Source organism: Sphaeramia orbicularis, chromosome 3, assembly GCF_902148855.1.
Source record: "Sphaeramia orbicularis chromosome 3, fSphaOr1.1, whole genome shotgun sequence".
NCBI classification, from domain to species: domain Eukaryota; kingdom Metazoa; phylum Chordata; class Actinopteri; order Kurtiformes; family Apogonidae; genus Sphaeramia; species Sphaeramia orbicularis.
In genome coordinates this window covers 34,263,231-34,280,034 of record NC_043959.1, presented here as the reverse complement: position 1 = coordinate 34,280,034, position 16,804 = coordinate 34,263,231, and the positions used below count along the sequence as shown (strand labels likewise).

Below are 16,804 nucleotides of genomic sequence, written 5' to 3'. Positions count from 1 at the left end.
ATGAAACCTTTACCCACAGAGCAACGCCAACTTCCAATTTAACACACTAGGAAAGCAGGAATGCGCCCACACAGAGTGTAGTGGGCAGGATCTGTTATAGTGTGATTGTATCTGAATAACTGTTGATTCAAGGATGGATACTGCAATGTAAGGCAAATGTGTGCACCCTGCCTGCATGCTGTATATAGCATTTATTTTACTTCACAGCATATATATGCATTATCTGAAGTAAATGGAAGCTCAGAGCAATGTAGAGATGTAGAGTGCTGGCCTCCAAAGGGTACAGCATGAGTGTGGGAGGAACTCCTCCCCCAGAGCAATGCTAAATTAAGACAGGAAAGGATGGGAAGAAGTAAACAGCTGCTATGCATTTCTTCAAGGATCAAAAGTCATGCAACAACTCCCACAAAAGCTAAATATTGAAGGTAGCCCACATTAACGGATTCATCATTAATGCTTTGCAAACACAACTGAATAGTTATTTTAGTAAACTACTACAATATCATAACTGGAAATAAGGAGCAATGGAAATAATTTCCTCTTGGGAAAGTAGTGGTAAAGATTAGAGTTGTAGTAATTGTAGTTTTTTATCGTAATTAAGGCTCTTCTGTTCCATTACATTACCTTTGTTAATGGAGGCTGTTCCATTAATGAATCACACTAATGGATTGTGATTTTAGGAATTGCAATTACCTTCTTCACAGTGATATTAATGTGTGATCCTAACCAAAAAACACTTGTTTTAAAAGCTGCACCCTAACTTAGGTAAGGCTGGTTTGAGAAGGTCTGTACTGTTGCCTGAGAATGTGTTGTATCGTGAACTGGTCTGTTCAATCTTAAGTCACAAATGAGCATAAACACTCAGACATACCCAGTTCCAGATAGAAATAGCTCCAGTAACAGCAGGTACATTACTTGTAATGAGTAATTTATTCTTTTCAGAGAAGATAAACTCAGTGTGGGTGCACTCTCTAACAGCACCCTGCTTCATTTTCATATTGTTATATATACTCACCCTAAGAGCTCCTCAGTAAAACTGAGCATCTATGGGAAAAGCTGCCTCATTACACCCTCACATATTTCACTAACTTGTTTGTGTTTCAAATGGCAATTCTCCAAACTGGGTACAATCCATGCTTCTATCTACAAGGCTATTTCAGCCTCACTTTTATCATACAAGAGAGTTATCACCTGATTAAAAGTTTTTGATGCATCTGCACACACATTTCATTTAAGACCAGGAGAAAATACTATAGAAAAAAATAAATTGTGGCTGCAAAACTTTTCAGAAGGTCACGAGTTCAGTCCTTTCCACAGCTGATGTGTCAAAGCAGCACTATGTTAGTCTGAGACACACACATCCTCACACATCATACTGTATTCTGTCTACATTCACAGAGAAAGAGCAATAGCTAAGTGCCTCAAGTGTGAATATAAGATGCTTGACACAGACTGTATATCAGGGTTTAGCATTAATTTACACCTTGGAGATCACTGCACTATTTTTATGTGCCTCTGGATGCACCAAGCAAAACATTATCAAGACTGCTGGTGTCATCTGGATGACTGTTTCATCTCAGTCAGCTGCCTCCTAAAGTGAACAGGCCACCTTACAACCCCAAGGAGTATCTCCATAAATACGTAAAAGAGGAAGTCTATTTTAAAGAAATGTTGGGGGTAAAAAAGCAAAGCCATTAAAAGTCTCGACAAGGTAAACAGAGAATAATCTGACTTCTAATTAAAGGTGGTCTCGGGCTAGCTGACCAGCTGACCCGAGTATGAAAGTGACATTTAGGGAAAAAGAAAAAATGTAGGCAAGAAGATTTAATGAGTGAGAGTCTCTCCACTTCCTTCTCCCGGTGGGGAGTGACCTTTCAGACTCCCCGGTGACAACGTTCCCTCCAGATTTATTGGGCCTCTCCCTCAGCAGCAGTGGAATAAAGAGAAGAGTTGCCTTACCATCCAGACTCTGACCTTTAATTTGACACAGGCGGGGACAAGCACGACGCACAACGCCTGGGCCGCCAGCAGCATCAAATAGAAAACTGGACCCAACAGTGGCAGAAATGAGTTGAAAGCCCAAGACCTTGTTGTGGAGCCTTTGTTGATGGACTTCATTTCCACTGGGTGCTTTGTGTGTAGGATGTATGTGTGAGAGGAATGTCATTGAAGGAGAGCATGAACAGTAGGTCAGACACACGGAACTATCAAAGAGGATCAGCAGAACAGGAAGTGATTAAATTGGCACAGACAGGTCTCCACCTAACCAGCAGCTAGCTATTGTCTTAAAGTGTTAATCAGAAGTACAACTCACTCTGCCCCTGGGCGAAGAGGAAGTCAGAGCTCTTACAGGGAAGAGGAAATGCCTGTATCTGCGTTATTGGCAAGAGTTACACAGGAAGAAACCAGATATGCTTAAGCCAGAATAAAATACTGAATTTGAGGGGAGATGACTGGTTTACAAACCTGGAACCCCTTCAAAGAGTACTTACCATTTCAGCAATACTTTTTATGAAGCCCATATCTATGATGCAATACAACACAACATTAACATTCTAGTAATGTGTTATAATGATCAAATAGTACTGTATAATCATAGCTATAAGCACCCAAGATTATTCCCAAAGCTTTCTGACAACTATCATAACATATCATTAAGCCAACATTTTCATGAATTATGAACAAAATTAAAATCTAATTTGTTTTTTATCATCAAATACTTGAAATTTGTTACACACTGTACATAGTTTTGTGTGTAGTTCTTGACTTAAATAAAGTAAAACATTTTAAACTGATTAATTAAAGACCACCTATTAGTGGACTTATAATGCCATTGCAACACAATATAAAAACAATAATATGAATAGTGAATTAAACTGGAACACTTTACAACAATTAAAGTGAATAGTGTGTGAAAAATAAAGTAGTGACAACTTACCTTATTAATTCCTTATGAAAACTGTATGTCATGATTATTGTATGCACCGTAATCTATAAATATGGAATTAAAATTCATATTGGCATAATAATGTGTTATGATTACTGTTGTACAGCATAATAATAATAATAATAATAATAATAATAATAATAATAATAATAATAATAATAATAATAATAATAATAATGGATTGGATTTCTATAGTGCATTTTCAAGGTACCCAGCGGGACCAATCTGCACCAAATGGCCCCTCTGACCACCACCAAACACATACATACACGTTCATAACCAAGGTGGGTGACGTGTCTTGCCCAAAGACACAATGGCACATGACTAGGACAGAGTGGGATTCGAACCACCAACCCTTAAAACTATGAATATGCAGCACAAATGTGCATATGTATGTTCAGTTGCTCCCTTGTCTGAAACCTTGCTAAATGTTTCTTCTATTTGCCGGTAAACTCTTATAGAAGAGATTTTTTAAATTTCAATGAGTCTTTCCTGGGTTGAATTAAAAAATAATAATCATAAATTAGAATGCATTTGATGTATTTTTCATGATGAGGTTCATAATGTATTATAGACTGGGGTTTCAAAGAATGCGCTACAGTATTACTCTAAAATCACAACTTATTCTTTTTATCCTGTATTTTGACATGTACTTCATTTCATAGATCAAAACAAGTTAAATGATTATTAATACTTTACATAATATTTTTGTATATGCATAATGTACAGCTAAACTGACTTTTTTTTTTTTTTTTAAGTGAGCCTTTTTAAATGCAGGTTTTTTTGTCCAGCCTTGTCCACAGCTGTACATCTCAGATTCAGAGCCAGTACTCCTGTGTGCTTTTCCTAAATGGGGGCGTGTTGACCACGATGCACTGCGGGCAGTATACTGACTATGAATAACTACCATATAACCCCACTTCAGACGATCCAAACTATTCCTTTAACCTGTCAAAACTCAATCCTACATAACATGACCTCCTTTCAGTGGTAAGCCTCCTCTGCCTGCAGAGCAAGGTCATATCACAGCTTCTCAGATGCTTGTAACGTCAAGCATGGCTGATGCTGAAATGGACAGGCGAACAATGAGCAAAAAACAATAGCGATTTAATAATAATGAAGCAATAACCCTGTGCAGTTCTACTGCCACATTGAGATTATACAATGAATCCCAGTAAAATATCACGCCACAGCTGTAAATCCCATATGATAACTCAGACTTAAAAATGTCTTCTTCAATTCAAAGGATGTATAAATCCAGTATAATAACAAAATATAGAACATTATCTGAATAAGTGAATATCTAGTTATAACATAGAATTACACATAAAATAAGATATTATTGTAATTAATTAATTATCATGATAAGAAGATATTATCACATTTATTGATCTTTGTATTTGTAGTAAATATTTAAAGTGCATATAAATATTATAGTTTATATTAAAAACGGTTGATTATGCAAATCTGATTGTGTGTGAGGTGACTAAAAAAGGGAATATGAATGGTTTGTATGGATGTTTTGTGTTATTTGTGTAGAAAAAAAAAGGGTGCTAACAAAGCAAAGGAAGCGGACTTTATTTAATTATTAGTTTGTAAAAAGGGGTGGGAGTCAATAAGTTATACTTCTGCCCACTCCTTTTTGAGTGCAGAAAAATTTTGTTGACCATGTTGTATGGTTCTGTGTTATCTAATGATTCTATGGGCTCGAAATAAAACTACACTACTACTACTACTACTACTACTACTACTACTACTAACAGACCAGTACAGTGGCAATATGTAAAGACATGCAGCACAAACCCTCAGTGGCACCAGGTGTGTATGTGTGTGTGAGTAATCTCAATAAAGACCAGTCTGAGCGAGATTAAAGCTTTCATACCGTTATTTCTACCTAACTACACATCATAAGAACGCTTGCCCTTTGATGCTGCAGATGTAGAAACCCCATTTCTGACACAATGACTTAGACAACGGATCACAGGTTCCACACACCTGCAGAAATGCTGAAACAAAGCAGTTACAAAAACACATTCTGCTAGTGAGAAATAATCAGATCGCAAGACTGACTCTGCTTCCCTGTTATTGGTTAATGTAACAATGACAAAAAAAAGCTAAGTTTGCTTGTATTTGTCAAAACCCACCAAAGCTTAAAATGATATACGTACAGACACACTTGATGAATAATGTCATTTGGGCTCATTGAGCTGAACCTCAATCTTTTTCTATTATTTTGTCATATACTAACATTATTTATTAGTTAAATGTGAGTAAAGCATTTTTTCTGTATAATTATGAACAAATACAGGAACAGATCTACAGACAAAAAAAGGGAACACAACTAGCATCAAAAATGATGTTACCTCTATTCATTTACACTAAAATATCTTCATTTTTCCCTTGTCTAATCTTTCTCCTGTCCCGCCAGTGATGCAAAAGGTTATTCAAGTGACAAAAATGACATTCCTTGTAGTGGACACTGGTGTCATTGTTACTCTTACACTGTTGGAACACACACTGCCCAGTGCCATCATCTTACTGGTTACAGGCCAGAGTTTTGGGCTCCAGACACAGTGCTGAACCAGTCATATAACTCTGGCTAGGCATGGCTGAAATAATTGGCTGAGGTCATGTTCAGCAACTCGGAGGACAGCTAGATGTGGGTGAAGGATAAAGTTGGGATCAGTTTTAAGTGAGGGGAAGTATATTCTCCAACACAACACCTGAACTGGCAGCTGTCCATCAAACCGAAGCAGAACCCCCCTAAACACCCCCCCCACCAAGCCAGCTAAGACATAAAGGAATGTCTGATTGATGATTGAGACATGAACCTCTCAGAGTAGAAAATCTTCTTTGACATCTGTTTACTCAGCTCTCACACATATTTGCAAAACTAAATAGGTTTGACTCAGGCACAGATGTTGGACACGCATTGAAATATTGCTGCTGCTTGCAAAGTCGAAAATCTCAGCAGCCGGCTGCAGAGGTAACGGTGAACCCACTGGCTCTGGGTATGGTCATTTTCTGCAACGACAGTGCAAAATATTACTGATGGTTCTTTTAATGTCCCCTTATGGTACTTAAGAGATTCTGTTTAATCAGTTTCTCCAGCCACAACAATTGGTGAAATGGGATTTGCTGCTGAATCACTGGTGCCACTGAGACAACATGGTAATGTGTTTACTTGATCAGTTGAGTCCATTATGGACCGCAGATGTCCCACAGAGATATATCTAAATTGCTTTGCATGAAACAAGTTTGAATGTTAAAATTAATAAAATTAGTTGTGCTGAATTATGGTTAATAATTTTAAACACAAGTGTAAAGTTAAACGCATTCACTGCCTCCTGCGAAAAAAAAAAAAAAAAAAATGTTAGCCAATTTTTGAGCATACTGTTGAGATTTTTAGCTCTAGCACAGTCTTCCCAGAATAAATAAATAGACACAAAACACATTTACAAAATAATTAGAATAATTACAGTATTTCCATATTTTCTCAAATAATTATTTCCTCCATCAAAATACCATACATAGCTGGTATGTTTATTTTAAGGGTCTTCAAAAAAAATTTAATTAAATTTTTTAGTTTATAGATGCAGAATTATTGTTTATGGCATTTTTCTGCCTGAGTGTTGCATATGTTAAGTCTGACAAGGTGTTTTTAAAAATAAATGGTGTACTTATGGTTCAATCACTCCTTGGTTATTATTATTATTATTATTATTATTAGCGATTGGGAAGGGGCACATGCTACAAATGATGTTGGAACTTATCATCTTAACTCAGCAGGACCTGGGCTTGGTGGTACAAAATCTCATTTTGATACGATAATGTTTTCAATAAATGTACAACACAGCTTTTTTCTACAAATACAACACTTTATTTATTTTACAAAAATGAAAAATCATCTACTGTTTCAGTACATAGAAATTGTTCCATTGCACATAAAACTGAACATAAGATAGAAGTTTGATTTGATTTTTATCATGAAACTCTGCATTAGACATGGAACCATTTGACACCGATGCTAAGACCTTCCGGGTTTATGTGTACGTCAACATCACACACTGAAGTACCGTAGATGAGACAGTAGGACTGTGCACGACTCTACAGAAGTAATTTCCTCCACGACAGCATCTGATTCCATATGTTATTAGTGAACATAGATGAAGAATGTAATATAGGTAATATATGATATAGATGAACTGTTATTGGCCTCATACACTCTTGCTTCTTGCCCATCTCTGTCGTTCATGATCATTTTCATGAGGTCATTCAGTTTACAGGAGGCAGTGACCTCTGGCTCCGACTGCACAGTAGAATCTCATCTCCTTCAAAAGCTCATTTTCTCGTAATAACAGGACATTTTGAGAAAACTAGCTTTGTTATCTGAAGATAATGAGATAATCAACCTGTTATCACAAGAAAACAAACTGTAATTTCCGTGGTTGTGTTTGCAGCAAGTTATTAGGATGTAGCAGTTCAACTGATGTGTAATAAAACCAGCTTAAAGTTATGATGTCTCTGTTGCAGTGAATCCACAGCAGTTTCTGCAGTTATGATCTCCATCAGACATGAGGAGTGATATGCATAAATTCAATGTGTGCATAAACGTTATCTAGACCAGGGGTTCCTAAACTTTTGAACTCCCACAATAACAGTGCCAGAGACTGGAGGGAGAACTATCCCCAAAGTGACTGAAACATTAAAAAAAAAAAAATGTGCACACAGGAGTCACACAATGATACCAGTGTTTCCTATTCCCATGCACAGGTCGGCCACTTTCTGTCCTACTTATTCAATAAGTAGACCTACTAAGTGTAAAAAAAAATCCCTTCACACGCTGATCTTCTGATGACCCCAGGAAGGTGTGGTGTCATGTACAATCTTTACCCTCATATTATATTTCTGCTTCCAGTGTTTTTGCACATATGCACTGCGTGGGTAAATCTGGTACAGCACACAGCATGCTGGTTTTACACCCATGTTATTTTTACCCCCATTACCTGTGTAGTTTTGAAAATCCAAATAAAGTGAAATTTACTATAATAAATTCTAAATAAACAGGGTTAATTCAGTACAGCAGGTTTCACTACTGGATGTTTACATTGAAAATAATGCGGTTGCACATGCCCGACAGTTTGGAGCATGTGCATAATGCTAAGGGGGTAAAAACAATACAGGGGTAAAAACTGTACAACAGCACGGAACGAGCGCAGCTTCTTATTGAAAATAGTGGGTCTATTATACACTGAACAAAAATATAAATGCACGACTTTTGTTTTTGCTCCCATTTTTCATGAGCTGAACGCAAAGATCTAAAACTTTTTCTATGTACACAAAAGGCCTATTTCTCTCAAATATTGTTCATAAATTTGTCTAAATCTGTGTTAGTGAGCACTTCTCCTTTGTCCTTTGCTGAGATAATCCATCCACCTCACAGGTGTGGCATATCAAGATGCTGATTAGACAGCAGGATTATTGCACAGGTGTGACTTAGGCTGGCCACAATAAAAGGCCACTCTAAAATGTGCACTTTTACTGTATTGGGTGGTCAAGGGGGGTCAGAAAACCAGTCAGTATTTGGTGTGACCACCATTTTCCTCGCACAGTCTTCTTCATGAATTCTCTGAAACAGTTTTGGAGATGGCTTATGGTAGAGAAATGAACATTCAATTCACAGGCAAAAACTCTGGTGGAGATTCCTGAAGTCAGCATACCAATTGCATATTCCCTCAAAACTTGTGACATCTGTGGTATTGTGCTGTGTGATAAAACTGCACATTTTAGAGTGGCTTTTTATTGTGGCCAGCCTAAGGCACACCTGTGCAAAAATCATGCTGTCTAATCAGCATCTTGATATGCCACACCTGTGAGGTGGATGAATTATCTCAGCAAAGAAGAAGTGTTCACTAACACAAATTTAGACAGATTTGTGAACAATATTTGAGAGAAATAAACCTTGTGTGTACACAGAAAAAGTTTTAGATCTTTCAGTTCAGCTCATGAAAAATGGGAGCAAAAACAAAAGTCGTGCATTTATATTTTTGTTCAGTATATATTACACATATGTATAATAAGTGTAATGCAACAGTGATGATTTTTTTTTTATTAAATGGTGTGGCGGCAAGGAACCTTAGCAGCAGAAATGTTCGATACTGTTTCATATTTGCTGCATTGCATTGTGGGTACTTGACATTTTACTCATTGTGTTCTGTTTTATGTTTAAGGGTTCAAGGTGGGGTTGTGTTAATGTTTATTTACATTAATGTGTTGGTTTAACAACGTTCATATGCCCCCTCTTTTTGTTTATTTTTATTTTTATTAATGTGACACCATTAGTGAAGCCTGCAGGCTGAACAATGCCTTACCTGTTTGTTGCTGTAGGGCTGTTGTTCATGCCTTAGTAAAGAAACCTTTGCTCTTTTAAAGTAGAAGCTCTTCCTATGCATCTTGAAACTCTCTATATCAGTAACCTTCTTTCAGAGTACCGGTGCAACAATATTTCCCTTACTCAGTCATAACCACCTCAGGGATCACATTAAGAAGTTTCTGAAAATCATCATGTGACCTCAACTTTGGGAACCTCTGATTTTGATTCTGATTTCTGTAGCAACTAATTTAAACTGAAATTAGAGATCTACTTTTAGTTTTCTCATGATAATCAATCAATCAATCCAATTTATATCATTTATATAGCACTAACAAAAGTTACCTCATGACACTTTACACTTAGAGCTGGTCTAAACCAGACTCATAATAAGCCAATTCACAGACATCCAACAGAATCCTCCAGGATCAAACCCTTGGTGACAGTGGAGAGGAAATCATAAATTAACCCATTATCAGAAAAAAAATCAGTCTGTTATCTCAAGATAAAGAAATAATTGACATTATCATTATAAGAGGAACTTTGATGTATGTAACAAAGAAATTTCCTTGTGATCTTGAACTACATGCATTAACAAATGGATTAATAATTAACAATAAAGCATGACTATTCTATCATTGCTTGGGGCTTCAAAAGAAAATTGTAATTTCTTGATAAGCACATTGGTAGTGTGTGAGTGTTGATTTATTTTTCATTTCATACTGGTATGTTAGACCCATTAATTACAGCCTTAATTCTATGTGACCGATAGTAGCATATGAGTTATTTTAAGTGTTTCAGGTTTGGTGTGGGTAGTCAGATATGAGGTTATTGGTATTAGCTACACCTCCTCTGTGCACCTATTCTTGTAATATCCTGCTGATTAGGACTATGGTCTACTGTAATTAGGTTTATTTTGTGTTAGAATAAAGCACAGTGAGCCCATAGAGGTCACCTAATAATGGCAGTACTAATGCTGAAACTACGTGAGGCTACAGAAAAAAAACACACACTGAACAGAGCTGACTTTGTACATTTCTTTGTTTATAATAAACCAGGCTACCAGGATAAATGGCCTCCTTTGTGCTTGTGCATGATATATTTGTTTACTTTCTTTTTCAGCAAATATGATGTTAAGAATTTCTCTGCTTTTGATTGAATTCTTGTTACATTACACCAATAAAAGATTGAAAAGGAAACTGCACAGCAAATATCAAGGCAAATGAAATCACTGCATCATTTCATATACTACAAATTGTGAAAAAAATATGTGTACTATATGTAGTATGAGACAGAATATGGGAATGATCTAAAAAAAAGCTGATTGTAGTTGGGTTGGGTTCTTATTACAGTAATGAGGTTTGTGTCGTGTGGGATCAGCGATGTCTTTACTGTGTCTGAAATAGCTTCTTTTGCGAGAAAGTGGCTTTAATTCTCTTCACAAAGGAGCAACCGGTTGAGCGTCTGTTCGCAGGGCTTTAAGCAGACCTGCCTGACACAGACATCAATGAGGTTGGCCTTCTAAGGCTAGCTCTAAGCATAATAATTAATCTTATTTGACATCATCATCCTCAGTGTCACCTAGCAACTGTCCAACTGCATTAACAAGACCACAACAGAGGCCTGTCAGTGACTCTCTGTGGTGGAGTTTTTTACTGTAGGTTCCAATGCAAAAATATCTCTGCATTGAAGTAGTGAGAATATAGTGAAGGCTACATGCACTAAGCCTAATTTGGTGTTTCAGAATCTGCAGAAAAGTGTTTACCAGCTTTCAGCCTTAAACACACAGTATGTCATTTTTCCTACTAGGGCTGTTGCAATTAAAACAACACTAAAACATAAGTAGTTTGATGATGAAGCAGTGGGGGATTATGGGAGTTGTTGATTTCAACGCTACTAGTGAAAACTGTCTTTTATTCAGATTCTAGTTCAATAAAAATATATTAATTGGCATTTATGTTTATGCTTATGTTATTTCATTTAATTCTACTCGCAAGTAACATTAATAATAATCTTTGATGCCTTTGACAGACCACCAGAAAAAATAAGCAATTAGATTAGTAATGTTTTAAAAAAAACAAACAAAATATAAACAAACAAAATGTGAATAATGTGTGTTTCTATAAACTGGTTTGAAGCAAATAAATAGGCTGTCACCAGCTCAGAAGGTTGTGTTATAAGCTATGTTATAAATATAAATATTAAGTAGAAGAAGCAGAACATTGTTTATCCAGGAGATTACCGCAAGTCCTGTGAGTTCAGTTTTTTTTGTCCAAATGTATTTAATTTCATTTCTCATAATGCATATTAACTCGTTTTTGAACAAAGAAAACCCACCCCAATGACGTGTAATTTTTATTTTTATTTTACTTTATTTTATTTTTGTAACTTTTTATAAAGAACTGAGAAAATTGAAGATTGTTGTTATTTATTTTTCACTTAAAAATGCACTTAAAATTCATTAGTGGAAATGGGTCTATTGATTAAAAGAACATATTTCTCTGAATTTGAAGGTTGTTGGACACACTTGATGTAATGTAACACACAAATCAATAATATGTAGCACAGGTCTTGTTGTTTTTAGTTGTTTTAGTGCAGAAAGGTTACATACTAAATGTATGAGTATACTGTCAAATACTAAACTGACTAATGTATTACAACATACTTGAACTTTTCTGGAAAGACCGTTTGGTTTTTACTGAGGTCATTTTTTGTGAATCACTTATTGGAAATCTGAAGTTTTTCACTATCAACACATCACAAAAAAAAAGAGTAAAAACAAACAAATAAATGAATAAAACATTTGCTGAAGTGTTTTTACTGAAGGGAAAGTGAAAGTGAGAAATTTAACCACCACAAAAAGTAGATGAACAACATCTAGTTCAGTTAGTGGTTTATGCAAAAGAACATCGAAACATTGTGTAACCAGTAATATACACCCATACAATACAGCAGTTATGCTATAAAAGGCAGCGTTTACTAAAGTTCGATAATCTGACTGGATTTCTCCGTCTTACTAACAGACAAAATTAGGCTGTTAAATCACATATATTGCTTTCCATCAAATAACAATGTTGTGAACCACCACTTACTGACTGTCTCATACACACAGATAGAAACGAACACACACATAGAGCAAACGGCACAGATTCAACCCTCACAACAGTCATCTGCAGAAGAAAAGAGGGACAAAACTGTCTCTCAGTCAACAACTGGAAACTGCAAATGGCAGTGTGTTCAGGTAAAAGGCTGTGACTGAGTTCCTCACTGTGTTTACTCCTAGAAAATTGGGGAATAACAGGCTGTCATATGGTGACACATCAGCCTTTGTTAAAGAAATTACTTTGCTCTTCACACGGCTCTCTGATGTTCGCCCTCCTGGACAAATTGTTCATTTGGTGACTGCAGACTAGATGGAACTGCGTCTTCGGCATGTTGCTTTACCAAAGCAAAAAGAAGCGTGGCAGATAGGAATCCAATTATCCAAGTCAAATAATGGATGTCTCATTTAAGATGGGCGGCTGTCGCAGCAGTAATGGCAGAGCCACAATTTTCCTGAAGCCAGTCTCTATCAGCTGCATCATCTTCTGCTCAACACTAACTCATCTACAGCCATATAGTACTAGAAGCTGTCAAGTATTATAGATCATAATAAATCTTTGGAAGGCAGAGGATGCACGGTTGTCAAGGAATATTTACTCACATGTAGCGTAGGTGTGGGTTCTGGGCGAAAGCTCGAGGCTGGATCACCTTCAGGTTGCAATTCATGATTGTTCTGAAATGAAAAGCGGTTAAACATGAGTGAAACTGTGATCTGACCAGCAGAGTAAAGACATTTCTGTTCTGTCTGGCATGGGGTCATTCTGTTCATATTGTTGTGTGCTTGACCATTTCTGTTCCTTGCTATTGTTTTTACCTCCACCAAGGAACAACAGAGATTATGTTTTCATCGGGGTCGGTCTGTCTGTCTGTCTGTCTGTTAGCATGATTTCCCAAAAAGTTATGGACAGATTTTCAGGAAATTTTCAGAAAATGTTGATACTGACACAAGGGAGTGGGGGGGGGGGGGCTGATCTGCCTTGGCGGAGGTCTGTGCTCTTTTCTAATTTGAAATTTAGGTATTTTCTATGGAAGCTTTTCTTCTTTTCTTATATAAATAGTAGTTTTGAAATTATATACTGCCCATACTGAATGTTTTGTCATGTGATTAAAATATATAAGTGATACAAAAAAAGCTTTAATAGGATTGCGATCGCCGTAAGAACAGAACAAAATCGTGATCATGTACTGGTAGAAAACATTTCAAGAACAGATAGGGAAAACCAGTTTTCATCTTTTTGTCTGTACCAAGTCAGAATGGTTCTCTATTCAAATTATTCTTTTAACTTGAGTCTTCTTGTGTACAGCCTGGAGCACACACTGAAATAGAAATTCACTTTGAAGCACCATTTGGTGAGAGATTTATGAACTTGTGTGTCTTTACAGAAAGCGGGTGAAACCTCTTATTACAGCATGCATTCCTCGTTGTGTTAGCATCTATTGAGTGTAATAACTGTGAAATTAAACTAATACTCATTTTGCGAGGGGACCCCATGGAATCATGTCAAGAAGTCCTGGAATTCCCAGTGCCCCATTGGGAACCAGGGTGTTCAACGACAATGGTAATGACTTCTAATCTTGTAATCACAGATGGTGCTCTCCAAAGAAGTCATTGAAATCAGCAGTGAGCACCTCATAATGCAGTGTGCTGATTACACCCAGAGTTTGATGCCAGATACCTTCTTAAATCTAATCACACGCGCTATATCACCTCTAAAGGTGCTCCACAGAGTTTAGTGGGCTTTAAACTTTTACCATGTTTCCCAGAAAAACTGTGGTTCACAATTTCGAGGTGAGTAAATTCAATAAGCAGTCAAAGATAACTAAGAGATTTTTTTTTTTTTTTGCTAATCATTGCTCACACACACATTAAAAAAACATTTCTGCAGATTCTTATGGCTTGAGTTACATTTAGTGTGAGATCTGAACATTGTCTTTAAAGCTCACAAAGCCTTCGCTATTCTAATTTAGTTCAGAATCTCTGAGTTATTTCACCACACCACACAAATAGTAAGTGAAAAATTACAGCACGTTACCAAAACATATTTTACTTGATTACTTATTTGAGTAAAAGACAGTTATTTGAAAAATAATTCCATTACTTCTCTATCTTCATCTGAAAATGTAGTTTGTTGAAAATTTGAAAATTTGAAAACCCCTCTTCAAAACTACAGGGAACATGTGACAGTGATACGGAGAAGTATAAGGTATGTTAAAGGGGTCATATTTTGCTGAACCCACTTTTATTAGTATTTGGTTCATTTATTTGTGTATTTGAACCCTAACAGTTCATAAAGTTTAAATTTGAACCTTCCAGGTGCTGCAAAGATATCTTTATATTCATTTTGGCAAAAATCAAGTGGATTTCTAGAACCCAATTCCTTTCCAACACAACACAGTTCAATTCTTTCTTAATTTTTTTGCATCTATAACTAGTTACATCATAACATTTGCACTTATAAGGTCAAGACTTCCGATTATCATTTCTCAGAGTACGTCATAATTGTTTGTCAGCAGCAGTCGTTGTAGTCCATACTGAAAAACGGAAAGAACAGCGCTGTCAACAACCTGGAGGGGGTGGAGCATGGAGTGTCTCATTTGCATTTAAAGGCCCAGCGCTCAAAATGACCTTTCTGGTGTCATAACTCAGAAATAGGTTTGAAGATAGACCTGTGGAGTTTAATTAATAAAGAACCCAAGCATAGCATTTACAGTTTATGCAGACCACAGGAAAATGTTTTAAAATGCATAATTCCATTTAAAAAAAAAAAAAGCTAAATATCACTCCATTAAGATAATACTAGGTAAATGCCTAAATATAATTAGGAGGAAATTAAATTGGCTAATCATTGCCCTTAACTCTGTAATGATCTTCAGCAAAGCATATGGTTTGTGTTTGTGTTATTAAAAAAAAAAAAAAGGAGAAAAGAAAACTTCTAGAGACTACCAGAAAAAGTCTGCTTGGAGTCAATACAATCTACTTCTTATTCTGGGCAGAAATATACAATTATTGTGTTCTGTGTCCAGATGAATTAAATATTGCATCGTTATTCAGTTATTCAAACAGAGATGAATAAGCTTAAATATAAAAATGAGGCACTCTAAGCTGCCCTCGAATAACTGTGGTTCAGTCGTCCCTCCACACTATCAGCCCCACAAGGCAGTATCACACAAGGTAACAACGTTCCCTGGGAAGGCCCGACTGCAGGCAGGGAGGAGCCGGTGTCCCCAGACAAGGCAGCAGGAGAGAGGTGGTGGTAATGAGAAAAATGCTAATTTAGTGGTGGAGATATTGCTGTTGGCCTCCCTGATGAGGGATCAAGGGGATCAGGGGAGAGGCCAGTTCTGACTTTGGAGGGCAAAAGAGAATACCATTCTCTGCGAAAAGGAAAAAATAAAGAGGAAGAGGAGGTTGGGAGGCAGGAGCTAAGAGAGGAGTGGTGGGGGACGACAGGAATGTAAAGGATGTGGCCTCACAGTACAGGATAGCCAAGCAGAAAAGGAGCGTGACATTGCTTTAAGAAGTGAAGAGATGGGAATGCAGAAAAAAAAATCACAACGTTACAGCAGGGACCTCTAATTCAATTTTCTCTGCTGCTTTTTAGCATTATTTGATCAGCGGCTAAGCAAAACGAAGAGAATGTTCCATTGGTGTGTGACTATCAAGAATTAAAAGCTGGTTTAAACATCAGCTTGTGTTAGGATCCGAAACAGACTCTTCACTCCCTTTTCTCTCAGTGAAACCCGACTAACACCTTGTCATCTCCTTAGAGTATTAGCTCGGATTGTGTCACATTCATAGATGTATCGGACATTAAATCCTGATGCTTTGCTGGTGTTTTGTGCAGCTGCAGCTACTTGTGTTCTAAGAAGAGCTAGTGCTTTCATCTCTGAGAGGAAATCTTTGACCTCTGTGCAGTAAGTAGACAGGCAACCTGATGGAAAACAGGGATTAACAGTAGTATAGGGTGCACTGTCCTTTTTAAAATGTGCAACACGTAATGTGCAAACACAGTAAAGGGTCTGTCACTGGTTCCACCCCCACCCCTTTCCCTTTTCCCATCCCCACAACCACCACCACTACCACTAGATAACAGAATACACACTCACAGTCTCTGTAGTCCAGTGTAGAGCTCCATATCGACATCTCTGAGAGTCTGCAATCCTGTCCAGTTCTCTATGTGTCTGTAAACAGAAACAAAGGGAATGGTAAATGTGAGGTTCCTGGACAAGGAAAAAAGGAAAAGTAACCAAAAACACCATGGAAGATATTTATTTTTTTCAGTCCGAAGTTGAAAATAACTGGCTCTGTGTTGTCAAAGGTTTTGAATCCATATTCATTTAAACTGCAATTATTGGAAATGCTCTGACAGAGCCCTCTCCGCTGC

At 36.9% G+C, this 16,804-nt stretch overlaps 1 protein-coding gene across 3 annotated transcripts in view; it reads right to left on the bottom strand.

Annotated features, from left to right (window-relative positions):
- The window catches only part of ntrk3b (neurotrophic tyrosine kinase, receptor, type 3b), a 201,168-nt gene that overhangs the window by 138,870 nt on the left and 45,494 nt on the right, over window positions 1-16,804 (bottom strand). For all 3 annotated transcript variants that reach the window (XM_030129404.1, XM_030129411.1, XM_030129415.1), the window contains exons 2-3: window positions 16,527-16,601; window positions 13,021-13,092 (exon numbers count right to left, since the gene is read on the bottom strand). In XM_030129404.1, the coding sequence (XP_029985264.1) occupies window positions 13,021-13,092; window positions 16,527-16,601 (147 nt within the window). The remainder of the gene's footprint in view (window positions 1-13,020; window positions 13,093-16,526; window positions 16,602-16,804) is intronic.